The following is a 17,850-nucleotide window of genomic DNA, read 5'->3' as shown; positions in this document are numbered from 1 at the left end:
TAAGAGAATATTTATATATTAATGGAATATTTTCATATTTAATGAAATATTTCCAAATTCAGTGTCCACCACATCTGCGGCATGCTGTTGATTACCGCGGTCAATAATTTTGATTCATCTTGCAGTTTGTAAAATCAAAAAGGAAACATGAAAAAGCAAAAAAAAAAAAAAAAACTTATTGTATTTTTCTTAAACTAAAGCACTCAGTAAAAAAATACTTCGGCTGAACAGCCGAAAAGAAAAAAAATTCTTTCTTTTTTTCAAATCATGGTTTGAGCAAAATTTTCAAAATTGTTGTCAGATTTTAGTGTTGATACGAAAAATGCTATTCAAATGTAATTTGACAATAATTCTCATGTAATGTAATGTTTAAATGTTATTGTTCTACTTTCAGAATGATGTATATTCTGATGTATATAATGATGTACATCACATATATTGAATATTTATTCATGACTTAAATGTCTATATAAATTAAAATGTCTTAAAAATAAACTTAAATGTCTATTGACAGCAAGCCACAGGTGTGGTTCATATAAACTCCCTAGACAGGAGTAAATATTATATGTTTACTAAGCATAGCTTTAAGTCATTATTGGGTAAATATGTATTCTGGATTGTTATGATTTGAGATGACACTTTGTTTGATTTAAATCATATTGTTCTTTGCTTTAGTAAGTGCAGATAAGGTTGATATGGTATTGGTACATGTTTGAATGTGGAAGGGTTGTTAATAAACATTTGTATATTCTCCAGTCCGGTAAAAAGGTCACCAGTGTGCCCAGTCCATTCGTCCAGTTTACTGTGGGACACAAATCCTTTGAGAGCAAGGTAAATACACTGACACACGCAAGTGATTTCTCTTTATCTAATTTGCCTTTATTTTCAGAGGTGCATATTGTGTTATTATTACATGTACAAATTGAAACATGAAAAATAGTTTGAAGCTCATTGAAATGGATTTGCATGAAAAGAGATAGATAAATAAATAAATACACAGGCATTATATTTGATTGTAGAAGGTGATGCTGCAAGGTTGCTTAAGTCAGACTTCACTGTGACTTTGTAAGATGGTAAAATAATTCCAGGATCAGAGCCTTTGTGTTTTCACTTTTGTTAAATATTTAATGGTTAAATGTTTTACATTCCGTTCTCATTATAGACACGATTTAAAACCAACGAGCCAGTTTGGGAGGAGGCCTTCACATTCCTGATCCACAATCCAAAGTGTCAAGAACTTGAAGTCGAGGTAAAGCACAAACAGACACTCACACCTACACATGGGGTGTTGTGGCCTAGTGGTCACACATTTGGGCTGGTAACCAAAAGTTTTAGACATTAACCCCAATAAATAAATACATTTTATATATATTAGAGATGTGCGCAACAACTAATTTCATTAACAATAAACAGAAATTTTGCAACCGATTAGTCTGAACCTCCCCCTGCCCCCTGTATATGTGATCCATTTGAAATAGACTACTTGATCTGTGAACAGGCAATTCCCAGACTGAATGCCGCTAAAAATAGGTCAGATACATGCAATGTTCTTGACTTGCATTATGATCATTGTATATTAAACTTAAGCATTCACTTAAGCAACATTAACCATTATAGACCCATTTATTCAAATCAACTGAATCAATAGGCAGCGCAAGACCAGTAAGTTCAAACCTAATAGCCTATTATAAACAAATTTACTCAAAAGTTAGTCTACATAAGTCAGCATGTTAAGGTATTGTTGTTCATTACCACGGTGTGTCCAGGTTTGAATGTGCTTCTCATGTATGAAAAGTATCTGTACACATGACGGGCAGCAAAATCACAAGAAAAGCTTGACGTGTACTGACAACTGTTCATTATTTAAGCATATTCTCTTCGTTAGGATGTTGATATAGCAACTGTTCAAGTGTCAAGTAAGTTTCATTCATAATGTTTCTCCTTTAATCTGATATAAAATTTCATACCGTACTTTCCCTCACTGGTACTATAACACGCCTATAAGCAAGCTTAATTGTTATATGCTAGTTTGACATGACATAGAAGAAAATGTAAAAGTTTTGTGTAGGCTGTCAAAATACTCCCTCACCTTGCTCATCTTCCGAGTGGACATTTCTCTGAACCCGCCGCGAGCGCCACAGAGAAAACTGGAAGTTGCAGTGCTTAACACACATTTCTCTCACATTCTGATGTTTTGTGTGTGTGCAGGTAAAGGATGACAAACACGAGTGTTCCCTAGGGACAGGTTTCTTTTCCTCTGTCTAAGCTGCTGCAGGAGGATCAGATGACTATCAGTCAGCGATTTCCTCTCAAGAACTCAGGACCCGGTGCTACACTAAAGATGAAGATGGCACTTAGGGTAAAACACACATCTCACACACAATGAAATAAAATAACTGAAAGGAAAACTTACAGAAACAAAACTAAAAACAATAGTTGAAGCACTAACTGAAATAAAAATAACAAAAATAAAGATAATATATATAAAAATTAAATATAATTATTCATTATTAAAATAAAAATCTTTAAGCTAAATGTCTAAATTACTCTTTGTATTGATGGTTTCAAGTAAATTGTACTTAAAATGTATTTAAAAGTTCACCTAGCAGGTTTTGTAAATCTTAATTTTAAAGGTCTTACATATTTTACATGTAAATAGCTCTGTAGATTCCTCAACTATGAAAAACTTAAATTGAAACTAAAATTAAGATAAAACGAAATAGGAATATGTCCTTTAAATACAATAAAAAACTAAACTGGAAGTGACCACAGCATTGCTGAAACCAATTAAAACTCTAGCCTACTAAAATTTTTACTTCATTTTTTTAGCACTTTTAACAATATATATTCTCCCAAAGCAGCTTCGACAAAAAATAGTGCCTTAAAGAGGACATATTATACTTAGGCTATATATTTCTCTATATCAGTAAGCACGCAGCGTTTCTAAACTCTCTGAAACCCATCTATTGTAGTCTTCCGTTTTCTTCCGGGAACATACATGTCACAATATTCCTCATTTAAATAATTCCAGCCCAAGGCATACGTAAAAAAAAAGGGGGGTTCAGGCCTGCTTGAGTTGCATTAGTAGTGTGTTGAAACTCTCGATTATGGTAAGGGACGTGACATTTCCGAAACATGCTCGAAGCGGTTGACCAATCACAACACACTTTTCCAGCCGAACAATCAGAGCACATTGCACTTTTCGGAAGGAGGGGCTTCATAGAGACCGGAACTAAACAGAGTGTTTCTGACAGACTGGGAAGATAGGTGCTGCCACAATGTAATGTTTTTTTTGAACATTCAAGCATGACATCCTATTCTAGTAGACCCAAGACTTTGTAGATCTAGTATTCTAGTAGATTTTGAAACACAAAGTCTTGATCAAGACCAAGTGAGCAAGCTAAACATGACTGTCAAAGAAATAAACAAATGAACCTTGGCCTGTACTGTGTGTCCATGTAGACTGGATGTGCTGAAAACACTGTAAAAGAAAAAAGCCAGGAACCAAGGCATATCTGTATGTGTTCATTTCAGATTCTCTCTATGGAAAAGTTGGCTGTGTCAGATCAGCCGTCTTCAGTTCAGATCCGTCGCCCCAGCTCCAGCGTGACCCCCAGCCCCTCCCCTCAGCAGGCCCAATGTTTCAGAGCCCACCCCGGCATCCAAAGTCCAGCAGCCCACCCCTGCACCCAGGACCCAACCCACCCCAACACCCTCTCCACGAGTGGAACCCCTAATGGACAACAGGCCATCGGAGGACTCGCCTAGCCGTCTGGCTAAATCAGGGCGGAGCACGTCTAACCTAGCCATTTCTGGCTCTCTGCTAAACCTGAACAACAAAGAGCCGACACCCAGCATAGCATCTGACATCTCCAATCCCAGCACCACCCAGGAGCTCCAGAGGACAATACAACAATTACAGAAGTATGTTTTAACATTTTTAACATATTTTGACTAGGGATGCACAGATGTATCAGCCAATAATCAGTATCAGAAAATAAAAGCAATTATTTTCACTATTGAAAAAAAAAAAAAAAAGTCTTGTGTTAAATTTAGGGCGTCAAAGTTAACGTGATGATATTATTAACATTGTAAAAAATTGTGACGTTAAAGCAGGCTCTATTTGATCCTATGAATCACCCGTAGTTCAAGGTAGGGTTGCCAGATCCATGGTTTTTCCCTACACCAAACATTACTTGCAGTGCACCTCCCATCCAATAATCACAAAGAGCTTTGTGCTTTGATATTTCTGGTAAGAAAAAAGTCTCAGCTTTCAAAGTCTTCCACATTAATACAAGTTATATCATGAAAAAATGCCTTTTAAACACATGCATTAACCTCAAAAGGTATGTTGAAAGATAGAGTACAATTTACTAAAATGAATCATGTCTCATGTAAATGCTCAGTCAATGTTTCAGCCACGGAAAGACATCAGTAAAACAGCTTGTGAACAATGTCACATAACGCTGCATTTACCTCAGGGAAGTTATCCAGTGTTCAGTTATTTAGACAGCAATAAAAAACTAGAGAGGAGCTATTAATTATATATATGATATATATATTTGAATAAATTTGTCATAAAGACAAGTGTTTATGTGCAACTGAGTTCTATACAAATATTTAGTGTAATTATTATATCTGAAAATAAATAGCAGTTGAATATAATAATTTGGCTTTGTTGTTAATTTTAACCTCTAATATTACAGTAATGTATAGTATATAGTTTACAGCATTAGTTGGGAGAGATTTTTTTTTCCTTAAGAAAATCAAACTATTGTATCATTCTGAATAATTGGCATCAATTATTATCGGTATCGACCGAGAAATTTAGTATCTGTGCATCTCTAATTTTGACCTTTCCGTCTGGGTTCAGTGGAGGATATGCATTCATGCATTCATGTTTTCATGAGATGGCAACTCCACAACTACAGTTTAATTGGTCTATGTGTTTACAGCGGCGCCTCACCTGGTTTCGCTCCATTGGGGGAAATTCAGTTAACCATCAGGCATAGTGCCCAAAGAAACAAATTAATTGTCGTGGTGCACAGCTGCAGGTAAGTTACATTTGACTTTTGATGCATCTGAATTGTCAGTGCTTCTGAAAGACATTTTTAATATGAAAGTATTCATATTTCTGTGTTTGTGTGTGTGTTTGTAGAAATCTGATCTCTTCTACTGAAAGTGGTTCTGATCCATACGTCCGTTTGTATTTGCTGCCTGATAAACGACGCTCTGGACGCAGAAAAACAAATACGATAAAGAAAACGGTGAACCCAATCTACGATCAAACGTCAGTTTCTTTCTACCCCCAGCTTTTTCCATTCTGCTCTCGCATTTCTATAAATCAATTCTAATTTTGTATCAAATAAAACTGTGTGTGCTGTTTTTAAAGTGTCTGTTTGTGCATGCACATGTGTTTGTGTAGGTTTGAATTCAGCGTGTCACTTGTGGAGTTGCACAGAAGAACTCTAGATGTGGCCGTGAAGAATGGAGGAGGAATCCTGTCAAAACACAGAGGGCTGCTTGGAAAGGTGACATCAATCCTATAAATGACATCAAATATAACAGTCCTCGCACCATTTATACCATAAATAATAGGGGTGTGACGAGATTTCTCGTCGAGGTGAAAAGCTGTCTCGTGATATCACCATGACGGAGCGTGAGGGTGAAATTAGCATAAAATATGCTAATTTACATTACATTACGGTGCCCACCGGGGTACCTCCTCCACTGTCGTTTTGCTTTTTTATAGAAATGAAAACCATTTAATTTAGTTGGATAATGGTCGTTTCAATTGTAAACTATTATAAACGTCTGAGAGTAAGGTGAGATGACTGACAAGACCATGGCGGAGGATTGTTGCGCAACAGAGCCTAAGCATCTGATAAATGTCTTATCTTGTAGAATGCGCGCTCAGCACCTCCACTCCCTATACACAGAGTATGTGTGATTGCGAATTTGAAAGCAAAAGTAAAACGCGAGCTCCCTGATGTGCGCAAATTAGGCTACATACAATAGCCTGTCTCCCAATATCAAACCTATCTTAGGCTGGGCTGTGTAGTTGTGACCACCTCTTAGCTCTGGTCTCTTTTGGTCTCTGTTTGCACTTTGAATATTGAGAGAGTACTTTGATTATGGTTGCACTTGTTGTTTGCACTTAATAAGACTAGGAAAAAAACTGTGTTATGTATTTTTGTTGTTTATACAGTTTTTATTTCTTTATTTCCTTTTTTTTCTTTCTAATTTGTGGAAAGGATATCAATTAGGAGGTCACAAACAGCCTCAATCAGAAGTTCTGGAAGTGTCTTGTCACACCCCTAATAAATAACCTCCCAAACAGTGTTCATAACATTCAGCTTGCATTCACAAAACACTTAATAATTTAAAACAATGTATATTATTGAATATTCTTTTCTAGTTTGTTGTTGTGCCTCAAGAACAAATTACTCTTGTATAACATTTGGATTATGTGTGTTTCTCAGGTGTTAGTTGACTTGACTTCTGAGGATATATCAAAGAGCTCAACGCAATGGTAAAATGTTTTATATAATTTGCAAAGATTACGCATTTAAGTCATATGAATATGATGATATTGATTATTGTATTGAGGTAATATGAAAATTGGATATTCACTACATATAATTGCACTTTAAAAAGGTTATTTACAATTTAACCCTCTGATGCACAGTGTGCCATATTTAAATATCTCTGAAAATGCATCATTTTATGGATGAAATTGTGATTATAATAATGATTATACTGTTGTTTTAAAGTAAAAAGAAACATTAAAACAGAGTAGTATTTTTATTTACTTTTTGTTTTAATATTTCATGCTTCAGAAAGTCAAATACTACTATATTTGTTCACATTAAAATGAGAATGAGATGCACAATGTAAAAATCTTCTAAATTTTGTATAAAAAGGCTACATTTTCTCTATGCAAAAGTGTACATATATTTTATTATTATTATTACTATTTTGATTTTGTAAAGTATGACTCATGCCAGTTTTTGCGAAAATGCCACAGTAAAATAAATGGCATGAATATTATTAATATTTAGCAAAATGTGCATGATGCCAGAAAATCTTATGTGATTGTGTGTGTGTTTGTCAGGTATGAGCTTTCAGTGGACGGACAGAAGCGGTCATCCCCTTAATCAAAGGAACTGACCTTTTTTCCGCCGACACATTAAAAATACTACAAATCCCTACAAGACTCCAAACCTCAGCCATATTTAAGTAATCTGTTTAAGCCTTTGGGCAAAATTTGTACTTGATGGTTCTTCAGTTTTAATCACTTTTAACAGATTGTAAAAGAAAAAACTCTATTGATGTCATGTGCACTGACTTAGCAAGAGTGAATGAGAGAGTGAAAGAGAATGAGAGTATTTAGAGATTTTTAAAGGGATTCGGTTCAGCAGCATCTGTTGGATTGGCTAGTTGTTTACGCATTAAGACTTTTAAACCAAGAGTGGCAAACTCTGACAACACCCACCATTTACACATTAATGGTGGAGAGATTATATATATATATATATATATATATATATATAAGATCAGACTGTAAATAAATATACATGGAATATTAAAAAGGAATTCTAGTATTTGGAAAAGTTTAATAAATATTAATCTAAGAGTTCTTGTTAAACAAGCACTGAACTCGCGCTTGCTTTGAAAGTGTTATAATCTCTGTTAATGTCTACAGATGACAAATCTACCAAAGAAGTACTTTGCTTATTATAAAGTGTGTGAGTGTGTGGTTAAACCAAAAAATGCACCTAAATGTTTTGCACACCCAAGTGTTCATATATGTATGTGTTTATATGTTATCTGGTTCAGCGTTCATCATCACAGCACTAGCTGTCAGTGCTTAAACATGCATGGGCAGCTAGAGTGTCACGTGATCTTGCATATCTAACGTTGTCATATCTCTGAATCTTGTTTGGCTTTTCTATAGTTCTCAGTCACATGTTCACTCCTTTTCCAAAAACACTTGTTCACCTCTCACCCACCTCATCCCAGCCGTGCTTCCTTCATCATCTGCATCTCAGAGTTATATAAAATGTCTGATCTTAAGTGAAGGTTGTGGTTTCATCTACTGCAGTGTCACTGAGCTGAGCTTATGGTGTGCAGATGGTCAAACCTCAAACTGTTTTGACTTTATTTCTGTCAGCAAGAATGTGTTTTTATTATATAAATTATTGTGTATATTATTAAAGATTTTATTATGCTTATTATTATGATTAATACTTATCACAAAAAGCAAACGTATGCGGTCAGAGCACTCCCCTGTGCTGAGCTTGCCTTATTGATGTATATATATTTCCTGTGCCTTATGACCAACAATATACTTACCTTAGAGGATAATGGGCATCAGATATAGGATTGTAAAGTCTCTGTATTTGATGATGTCCACCATTTTCTTTTAATAAACAATTTCTTCTGTGCCGGTAAATAGCCTGGTGGGGGTGATGGTGGGGGTGGGGGGTATATCATCTACAGTGTCACATTTTAAACACAAATGCAGTCAAGATGTTACCATGAAATTACATTTTAAAGAGTTAATTTTATAAATATGTTAAATTCGTTTTTATTTTCCATTTTCATTTTACTTAGTTTTAGTAATTTTGTTTTGTGTTTTTGCATTTTTATTAGTTTTTTAGATTTAATATATTTTAAGAGGTTTTTATTATTTTTTTTATTTCAGTTTTGGTTGTTTTAGTACGAAAAATGGGCAACTATCTGTAATAATGCAGTGGTAAAATGTTTTAAATATTTAATTTTATATTTTATTTCACATATGGTGTCAACTATAGATAAAAATATGTAACCTTTGTGTGTATTTGTTTTTGTTTTCCTGGTAAGCCCTACGTTATTACCACAAAGATAGTAATGCCAGTCATTTTTGATCTTGTGGGGATCTTTTTTGCTTCCCATGAGGAAAGTAGCTTATAAATCATTAAGGCCCAGTTTCACAGACAGGGCTTAGCCTAAATCAGGATTAGGTCTTAGTTCAATTAAGGCATTTAAGTAGCTTTTATAAACTTTCACTAGAAAAACACATTACTGGTGTGCATCTTGAGAGAAAACAATGACACTGACATATTTTAAGATATGTCAGTGCAAGTTGCTTTCAGTTAAAACAGCTCAAACATGCATTTTAGTCTATGACTAGCTTAAGCCTTGTCTGTGAAACCGGGGGAATAAGTGTTTAAAAAAAATGTAAAAATGCAGAAAGTTTCCTGTGAGGGTTGTGTTTAGGGGTAGTGTTAGGTTTAGTGGATAAAATATAGGCTACAGTTTGTACAGTATAAAAATCATGACTGAAAAGTCTTCATAAAACATGGAAACCCAACGTGTGTGTGTGTGTGTACAAAATTATTCAAATATAATTATGCGAAATATACAACCATTTATCAGTGAAAACACGAAATATATATTTAAAAAGCTGTTTTTACTTTAACCTTTTTTGCATATATGTTATCGAAAACCCACCACTAGTGTGTTTGTGTCGTGCGCGTGTGTCCGTGACGTCATTGGCGGGTTGCTGTTCAGTGCTGATTCTAGCGGCGCGCGGACTGCGGTGAGCACTGACAGGTTTTGCGTACGATTGACGTCTCTTCCTCTCTTTTTTCGCTCTCTCCCATTTCTCCCTCTATCTCCATACCGTCTCCATCCATTCCCCATCACACCAGACCTCGCGGAAACAAGGAAATACACTGCTGGAATGGATTAATAACGCGCAGGTGACATGGACGCATGATCGGAAGGATGGAATCGTTTCACCTGTTTCTCGGCATCCTTGCGTTTCGGGCCAGTCTCGCCTCCGCGGCAGATCGAAAATTCGGTAAGTGTTTTATAGTGTGTGTGTGTGTACGCGCGCGCGCTCGTGTTTCCGTAGGGAAAGGGCGAGATGAAGCGCGCGACATGTAGATAATATTCTCTATATTAGCGCGCTGATAAGAACTCATTGTCTGTCTTCTGAGTCGTTTCCGATGGTTACGGATGGCTATACGTTTTCTATGTGTAATTTCTAGGCGGAATAAGAGTTTTATCTGGCGGGTGGATGCGCGGATGCTTGCATCTTCCAATATTGAGCCAATAAAGAAAGCGACGGGAAAGTGAATATCATAAATAAGCTTCGTTCCGCAAAAAAAATCCAGCACAAGTTGATCCAAAAGTGTCTCTAGTCTCTAAAATAGCTTAATTCTCCACATAAAATGATTTCAAGTCCAGTAATGTGAAGCGGAGAAGCTGTGTGACTTCTACACTGGTCTTTCGCTCGTTACATAACTGGGTCTGAAGCTGGAGAGACGATAATAGACACACAGCCTGTGTATTTCAGTTTTCTTGGCGAATGCATATTATTTATATTATTTAATCGTCTGATTAATCTGAATATAAGAGAATGGTTTGTGTTTAGGGCCTCTGTCTGCAGTCAGTACAGCAGCAGCAGCACAGGAAATGAAGCATCACAGATTACAGCTCGCCCCTGCTCACAGCATGAGCCACAATAATAGAGTTTATACGAGGTCTGTGTGTGATTCATAAACCCAGCCCAGAAAAAGGTCATCCTGTCAGTCATTAGCAACTGTAACCATGGCAACAGGTTGCAGGATGTTAATTCCATATTGACTCGATTGCTCTAGACCGCATGAATGGCTCATACACGACGGCACAACCATGCACATGACATGTACACACTTTTGATTTCATTGCATTATAAACTGACATAACATATAGGCTATATATATATATATATATAGTCAAAAGGTCAGGGCTCAAACAGGAAAACAGGAGTTCAAAAGTGAAGTAGCCTAATACATACCCTTGCAGAACTGTATGTTTATATGTCTGATATGAGATGACTACAAAATAGTGAGGAAAACTTGATTTTGAGATTAAATGTTTTTAATAGCTTTGATTTAAACCTAAGTACTGGCAGCAGTTGTATCATATAACAAGATGATCCACGTTTGGGTGTGGGTTTATAATTGTGAAATAAGATCAAGCACTTTGAAGTTACCTTAATTCTCAATCAAAATGTCCATCCATTCATCCTTTTACAGTTAATTATGGAAACACGTCTGTCATAAAGCTACCTGGACTCCACTAAACAACATCTGCACTAAAATCTCAGATCTTGCCTCATGCAGAAGCTGACATCATGGTCACACAGAAATCTTGCCTCTGTGGCTCATAATTTGAGCAGATAAGTGTCTGTGGATTCATTTGAGAGGATGTCCGTGAGGAGACGGTCTGTCCACCATCATTCTGATGATCTGTGACTGCAGAGTCACACCGCCTCCCCCAAAACTAAGCATGCAAACTGCTCTCCATAGTAACAGAGAGGTTTTAATAGAAATATAACAAGGCAAGCATGCATTATATATTAATATAAGTCAAGTAAATATCAAGTAAACAGTATGTGTCCATTAGTCTGTTTAATTCTAAATGATTATGTTGATGACCTACAAAGTCTGGTAATTGTTGTTACTCTTTAAAACACGATCCAATCATTATTTAACACTATATTTAATTCAGAAGGTCCTATCATGCTATATCTGACCATTGCTTTACCATAGAAATTCTACAGTCCGTGACTGTAATTTCTTGAACACAAAACATGTGAACGTCTAAACAGCAAAAGCGGGACTTTTATTTTGAAATAGCGAATTGCGAACAGAAATGTGCACATTTGAGAAAAAAAAAACGCTGATGTATTTGCATTTACAGAGAGAATTTTGATGTCTACTAATGTCTACTCTCAAAGTATGTCATTCTTAGGCTTAATTGTGTTTGTTAAGGGGTAAGATTATTCATTAAAACAAATAAACTAGGATAACATTATACACTCAGTATTTTGCAGATTATTTGAAAAGGTCCATTGCAATCAATTAGTTTTTTAAGGAGTACTCGAATTTTATTGTATAATCTAGACAATCTTTTAGCTGAAATAGTAATAGATGACGTAAAAAAGAAGTAGATAAGACCAGATGAAGCAATTCACGGCTTGTTAATCAGACATGAGTAAATGAGGACAGATACTGTTAAACCCCACACACAGATTTTCTGAGGCTGAGAATTTGCTATTTTCTGCTGAGACACTTGGTGTGTGGGGGTTTGTGTGAGCAGAATTTACTATGAATGATGTGTGTGAATGTTAAACACATTGCAGTGAGTCCCATAATACCTCATGACAGCTTTTGTGATGTTTTTGGTTGTTGTTGGTCAGTTTTTGGTCCTTATGCATGTGAGATGAGACTGAGCGGAGATGCCATCTGTCTCTGCTGGTTTGATTAAGAAAATAGCGACAACAATTCCCAGCTGTTATGATGAGGATATCAAGCACTGGAGCAATTAAAAACTGCTGTAAAAAGGATGTTAGCCATTCTTTTGCCAGACTTGCCCACTAAATTAGCCACACCCCATTTCTAAAACCTGAATTAGACCATTATTCTTAGACCACACAAAGATACCACTGTATTGCTGAGACCGAGCAACCTAGAGGAAAGTTTTATTGATCAGATGTGCTCTTTTATAGCTCAGGAGGGTTAGCGTAGTTCTTCACAGATTAAACTTTGTCTCGAATGTTTCTGCTAAAATTGTTGAAATACAGTAATAGGGGAAATCTATGAAATTATTGTGGGCAGCATAGTTTAGATAGATAGTCAGATAGAATTTGATGAAATATGTTTGAGTTCATATTGAGCTCTCCTTCTTTTCAGTTCAGATTTTAGTATCTTGGGCCAAATTGGAGCAGTTTGAGACATGGTTGTGATCTCTAAAAAAATACAGAGGAGGGATATTTCAGCACACCTATTTCAGTGATATCTGTCAGCTAATAGGGATATTTTCTGAGTGTCATTCCCTGTGGTAAGCAGGGTGAGGCCGAGAGCCGTGGGAACGGAGTGAGGCCGGTAGCGTGAATGATAATAAGCATCACCTGTGTGCCACACCGGTCTCGAGTCCCACGGAGGATAAAAGAAGGAGGTGGGAACCAGCGAACATTCATAATACACTTTAATGTCAAAATAAATAAACACTACAAAATGAAATTAAAGTGGCAGTCCCTCACGGACGACTGCCGCATATAAACATAACAAAACACAACATAAATGTCCCATGCCTGGTCCTCTCTCATTCTTCACTGTCATCACTCCTTCTTTTATAATTCCGGAGCTCCTCCATGGGACTCACATCAGGTGTGGCACGCAGGGGATATTTATTAACACTCGCACCACTGGCCTCACTCCGTTCCCATGGTTCTCGGCCCCACCGTGCTTGCCACATTCTCAAAAAAATGTAAAAGTAAAACTGAATACTTTTTAAGCCCCATTCACATCAAGAATGATCTATAAAAGATAACTATAAGCATAACTATATTATCATCCACACCAACACTAGATTTAAATGCTCAAGCTCTTTAAAGTCAGGTGGATTCTGATTGGATGTCAGTGTTTTTTTTTTTTTTTAATGTTATTCCAACAATATTGTTTCTTTCGTTATAGCTGTTCTCATAGAATTAGAATAAATGTTAAGACTGATTGTTATCATTATAATCATCATTCTTGGTGTGAACAGCCCTTTATTTCTAATTCTTAAAATTCTCTTTCTCTCTGTCAGGCTGCCTATTTGAGGAGGGTCTGTGTCTGAACTATGAAGTCTGTCTTAACGGTGAGTCAGCCACACACACAGGACCTGTAGTCTCTGTAGATCTCATGCCGTTCGATCAAGCACTCTCTTTTTTTCATCTGAATTCGGCAGCTGTGTGTTTGTGTGTCTATCATCATTATGAATACAATGCATTTTAACTCTTTGGGTATGTCACAACAAATACAGACTCTCACAAACACACCTAACAAACACACATGCTGTGTTTAATATACTTATTGTGTTGCTTAGCAACTATTCTGAATTGTCCTCCACATGGGTTGAAAGTTAATAGTTTTTTTTGGCACGATATATTCCCACACTTCATTGCCGTCAATGAGAGGGTAATATGAATGAAATTATACACATTCACATGTTCAGGCAGCATCAGCCAATCAGACTTAACCTACTTTCTTACTCGTATTTGGTGCAAGTTTGTTATATATATATATATATATATATATATATACACACACACACATATTTCATTTAGTTCTACTGTTTGAACAGAACAGCATAGAATGTGAGGCCTGACGAAAGATACATGACCTGTTCTCTTAACCTTCCAATTTTTCAATTACAAAACCCCCCAGAAATATTCTGGATTTGTCTTTATTTTCTCTCTTAATTTAGCAATAAGAAAATGAAAACAAGTTTCAAGAAATAGATTTCAAGTGCTATATACTAGAATATACTAGAATTTTGAACAGCTAAGCGGTGTTGTAAGGCACAACGCATATTTTAGCTTTTCTAAAATCACTGTAAACCACAGCTTCACAGGGCTTATTTCTTAACTGTGTGTAATGAGGTCGCAGGTGTGTGTTTATATGGTATTTTACAATGGCTTCAATGTGACTCAGCCAATCATAATCAAGGACCAGATCTATCTGTTTTATAAGTAATTTTAAACCACAATAATGGTATTTAATTATTTGTCTTGAAATTAAATGAAAAACTGCTTATATTATCATAAACATACAACCCAAATTCCAGAAAAGTTGGGACGTTTTTTAAATTTGAATAAAATGAAAACTAAAAGACTTTCAAATCACATGAGCCAATATTTTATTCACAATAGAACATAGATAACACAACAAATGTTTAAACTGAGAAATTTTACAATTTTATGCACAAAATGGGCTCATTTCAAATTTGATGCCTGCTACAGGTCATAAAATAGTTGGGACTGGGGCATGTTTACCATGGTGTAGCATGGTGTCCTCTTCTTTTCAAAACAGTGTGAAGACGTCTGGGCATCGAGGTTATGAGTTTCTGGAGTTTTGGTGTTGAAATTTGGTCGCATTCTTGCCTGATATAGGTTTCCAGCTGCTGAAGAGTTCCTGGTCATCATATTTTTCGTTTAATGATGCGCCAAATGTTCTCTATAGGTGAAAGATCTGGACTGCAGGCAGGCCAATTCAGCATCTGGACTCTTCTACAACGAAGCCATGCTGGTGTAATAGCTGCAGTATATGGTTTTGCATTGTCCTGCTGAAATACACAAGGCCTTCCCTGAAATAGACGTTGTCTAGAAACCTTTATGTACCTTTCAGTATTCATAGTGCCTTCCAAAACATGCAAGCTGCCCACCCTTATGCACTTATGCACCCCCATACCATCAGAGATGCTGGCTTTTGAACTGAACGCTGATAACACGCTGGAAGGTCTCCCTTCTCTTTAGCCCGGAGGACACGGCGTCCGTGATTTCCAACAAGAATGTCAAATTTGGACTCGTCTGACCGTAGAACACTTTTCCACTTTGAAACAGTCTATTTTAAATGAGCCTTGGCCCACAGGACAAGTTGGCATCTGCAGATGGCACGGCGGATTGTGTTTACCGACAGTGGTTTCTGGAAGTATTCGTGGGCCCATTTAGTAATACCATTGACACAATCATGCCGATGAGTGATGCAGTGTCGTCTGAGGGCCCGAAGATCATGGGCATCCAATAAAGGTCTTTGGCCTCGTCCCTTACCCACAGAGATTTCTCCAGTTTCTCTGAATCTTTTGGTGATGTTATGGACTGTAGATGATGCGATTTGCAAAGCCTTTGCAATTTGACATTGAGAAACATTGTTTTCCACAATCTTTTTATGCACTCTTTCACAGATTGGAGAGCCTATGCCCATCTTTACTTCTGAGAGACTCTGCCTCTCTAAGGCATCCCTTTTATAGCTAATCATGTTACAGACCTGATATCAATTAACTTAATTAGTTGCTAGATGTTCTCCCAGCTGAATCTTTTCAAAATTTCTTGCTTTTTCAGCCATTTGTTGCCCCCGTGCCAACTTTTTTGAGACCTGTAGCAGGCATCAAATTTGAAATGAGCTCATTTAGTGGATAAAAGTGTAAAATTTCTCCGTTTAAACATTTGTTATGTTATCTATGTTCTATTGTGAATAAAATATTGGCCCACGTGATTTGAAAGTCTTTTAGTTTTCATTTTATTCAAATTTAAAAAACGTCCCAACTTTTCCGGAATTCGGGTTGTATATAAATAAACTAAATAAATATGTATTAAATAAATATGTAGTAATTCCTATTCCTTATCTTATTTGATTACTTCCTCTTTTTATATGGAACTTGATGGACACAAAACATAAGATAAGATTATTCATAACAAATTAATTAGTCTGGCATCAATGCACAAATATTTTCACAATATGTAATCCTTGAGTTAAAACAAAAGACTATAATCTAATATTTTAAAATGGATAGTTTAGACTAATTTTTTTTTATATAAATATTATGGTTAATTATTTAGGTAACACTTTAGTTTAGGGTCCAATTCTCACTATTAACTAGGATATTGGCTGTTTATTAGTACTTATAAAGCACATATTAATGCCTTATTCTGTATGACCATATTCTACATCCCATAATCCTACCCAATACCTAAACTTTACAACTACCTTACTAGCTATTAATAAGCAGTAATTAGGAGTTTATTGAGGCAAAGGTCGTAGTTAATAGTTAGTTAATAGTGAGAATTGAACCCTAAGCTAAAGGGTGACCATTATTCAATTGATATTTTACTTGAAGCCCACTTAACATTTTAATAAAAAATGATTGCACCAAAAGTAGTAAGTAGTAGTAAATAATATATTTTACCTCTACTCTCTTCCCTCTTTCTCACCCTTAGAATCCAACAGACTTTTTTAGCTACTGTATTAATAAAAATGATTAATACAGACACATACGCACAGAGGTTAGCCAATCATAACAGAGCTCATTTACATATAGAATTGACCTCTGTTATGATTGGCTAACCTCTGTGCATGTGTAATGAGTGACAAATTGACTACACAGAGAGATTTTTTTTTTCTTCCTTACGGGTTTAAAATAGAGATGTGAACGTAATTTGCTGTGCATACACACACATGGTGTGACCTTACTATCGAGCAGGTGTCGAGGACTCCAGCTGGTCCTGTCTCAGTTGCCCCTGGCTACTGTCTCTAATAAGCTGAGACTCTTAATGGATCTAAAAATACACACACACACACCATAAAGTATGCACATAATTGTCAATCTGAAGAGGCTGTTGATTTGATTTTCTTTGTAGATGGCATGCTCGGCCGCTGCGAGGCTGCTCCATTAACAGAAGTCTACACATACGACGTCACGCCAGCAACGGTACAGAGATTCCGCATGCTGCTTCAGAGACTGGCTCACAGAGGTAGGTGCAATAATGTCACCATAGCAACTGCACACATCACTGTCGCCATGGTTATACGGCTGCTCCTAGATCTCCTCAGTATTCGAGGATCAAATCAGAGGCTCTGTGTGTGTGATGTTAATGTAAGATGAGTGTGTGGCGTTTTACCCAGAGCTTATTTCACATGTCAGTATCTTCTGCTTTGATTCTGTTGCTGCAGGGCTGTCTTGGGAAGATGACGTCACTCAGCAGGTTTTAGCAAGCGAGTTCTCCAAACTACGCAAAGTTTCTCTTCCGTTACCAGAGCCCAGGTAAAACACACTAACATTTGCCCGTAAATTTGTTCACTTATACCCAAAGGAAAGAAAAATCGCAAATAGGATCTTTTATTAAATTCGGCATTAAATGAAAATTGCAAACGTCTTTTCTTTCCTATTGCTATCGAAGTGAAACGGCTTCTCAAATGAGAAATAACGCAGGACGGGCTGCAGGACTTGATTTAGTCCATTGGGAATTAATTGGATCGTTGTTGTTTGCTAATT

At 36.4% G+C, this 17,850-nt stretch overlaps 2 protein-coding genes across 5 annotated transcripts in view; both read left to right on the top strand.

The window, feature by feature from the left end:
* Positions 1-8,455, top strand: part of esyt2a (extended synaptotagmin-like protein 2a) — a 35,932-nt gene extending 27,477 nt beyond the window's left edge. The window contains 11 exon segments of the mRNA XM_051861780.1: positions 757-831; positions 1,163-1,249; positions 2,209-2,244; positions 2,246-2,359; positions 3,535-3,639; positions 3,641-3,924; positions 4,956-5,054; positions 5,159-5,290; positions 5,426-5,531; positions 6,483-6,532; positions 7,115-8,455. Of these exon segments, the coding sequence (XP_051717740.1) occupies positions 757-831; positions 1,163-1,249; positions 2,209-2,244; positions 2,246-2,359; positions 3,535-3,639; positions 3,641-3,924; positions 4,956-5,054; positions 5,159-5,290; positions 5,426-5,531; positions 6,483-6,532; positions 7,115-7,157 (1,131 nt within the window). The 3' untranslated portion in view covers positions 7,158-8,455.
* Positions 8,456-9,538: 1,083 nt separating this feature from the next.
* The window catches only part of slco5a1b (solute carrier organic anion transporter family member 5A1b), a 28,895-nt gene continuing 20,583 nt past the window's right edge, over positions 9,539-17,850 (top strand). For 3 of the 4 annotated variants that reach the window (XM_051861766.1, XM_051861748.1, XM_051861737.1), the window contains exons 1-4: positions 9,539-9,847; positions 13,627-13,677; positions 17,216-17,329; positions 17,529-17,619. In XM_051861766.1, coding sequence (XP_051717726.1) covers positions 9,760-9,847; positions 13,627-13,677; positions 17,216-17,329; positions 17,529-17,619 — 344 coding nt within the window. In that variant the 5' untranslated portion in view covers positions 9,539-9,759. The remainder of the gene's footprint in view (positions 9,848-13,626; positions 13,678-17,215; positions 17,330-17,528; positions 17,620-17,850) is intronic. The other variant, XM_051861756.1, reaches the window with a different exon arrangement.

This window comes from Ctenopharyngodon idella, chromosome 2 (assembly GCF_019924925.1).
Source record: "Ctenopharyngodon idella isolate HZGC_01 chromosome 2, HZGC01, whole genome shotgun sequence".
NCBI lineage: Eukaryota > Metazoa > Chordata > Actinopteri > Cypriniformes > Xenocyprididae > Ctenopharyngodon > Ctenopharyngodon idella.
Note: the sequence above shows the minus strand (reverse complement) of the source record. Positions and strands in the feature narration are given on the sequence as shown.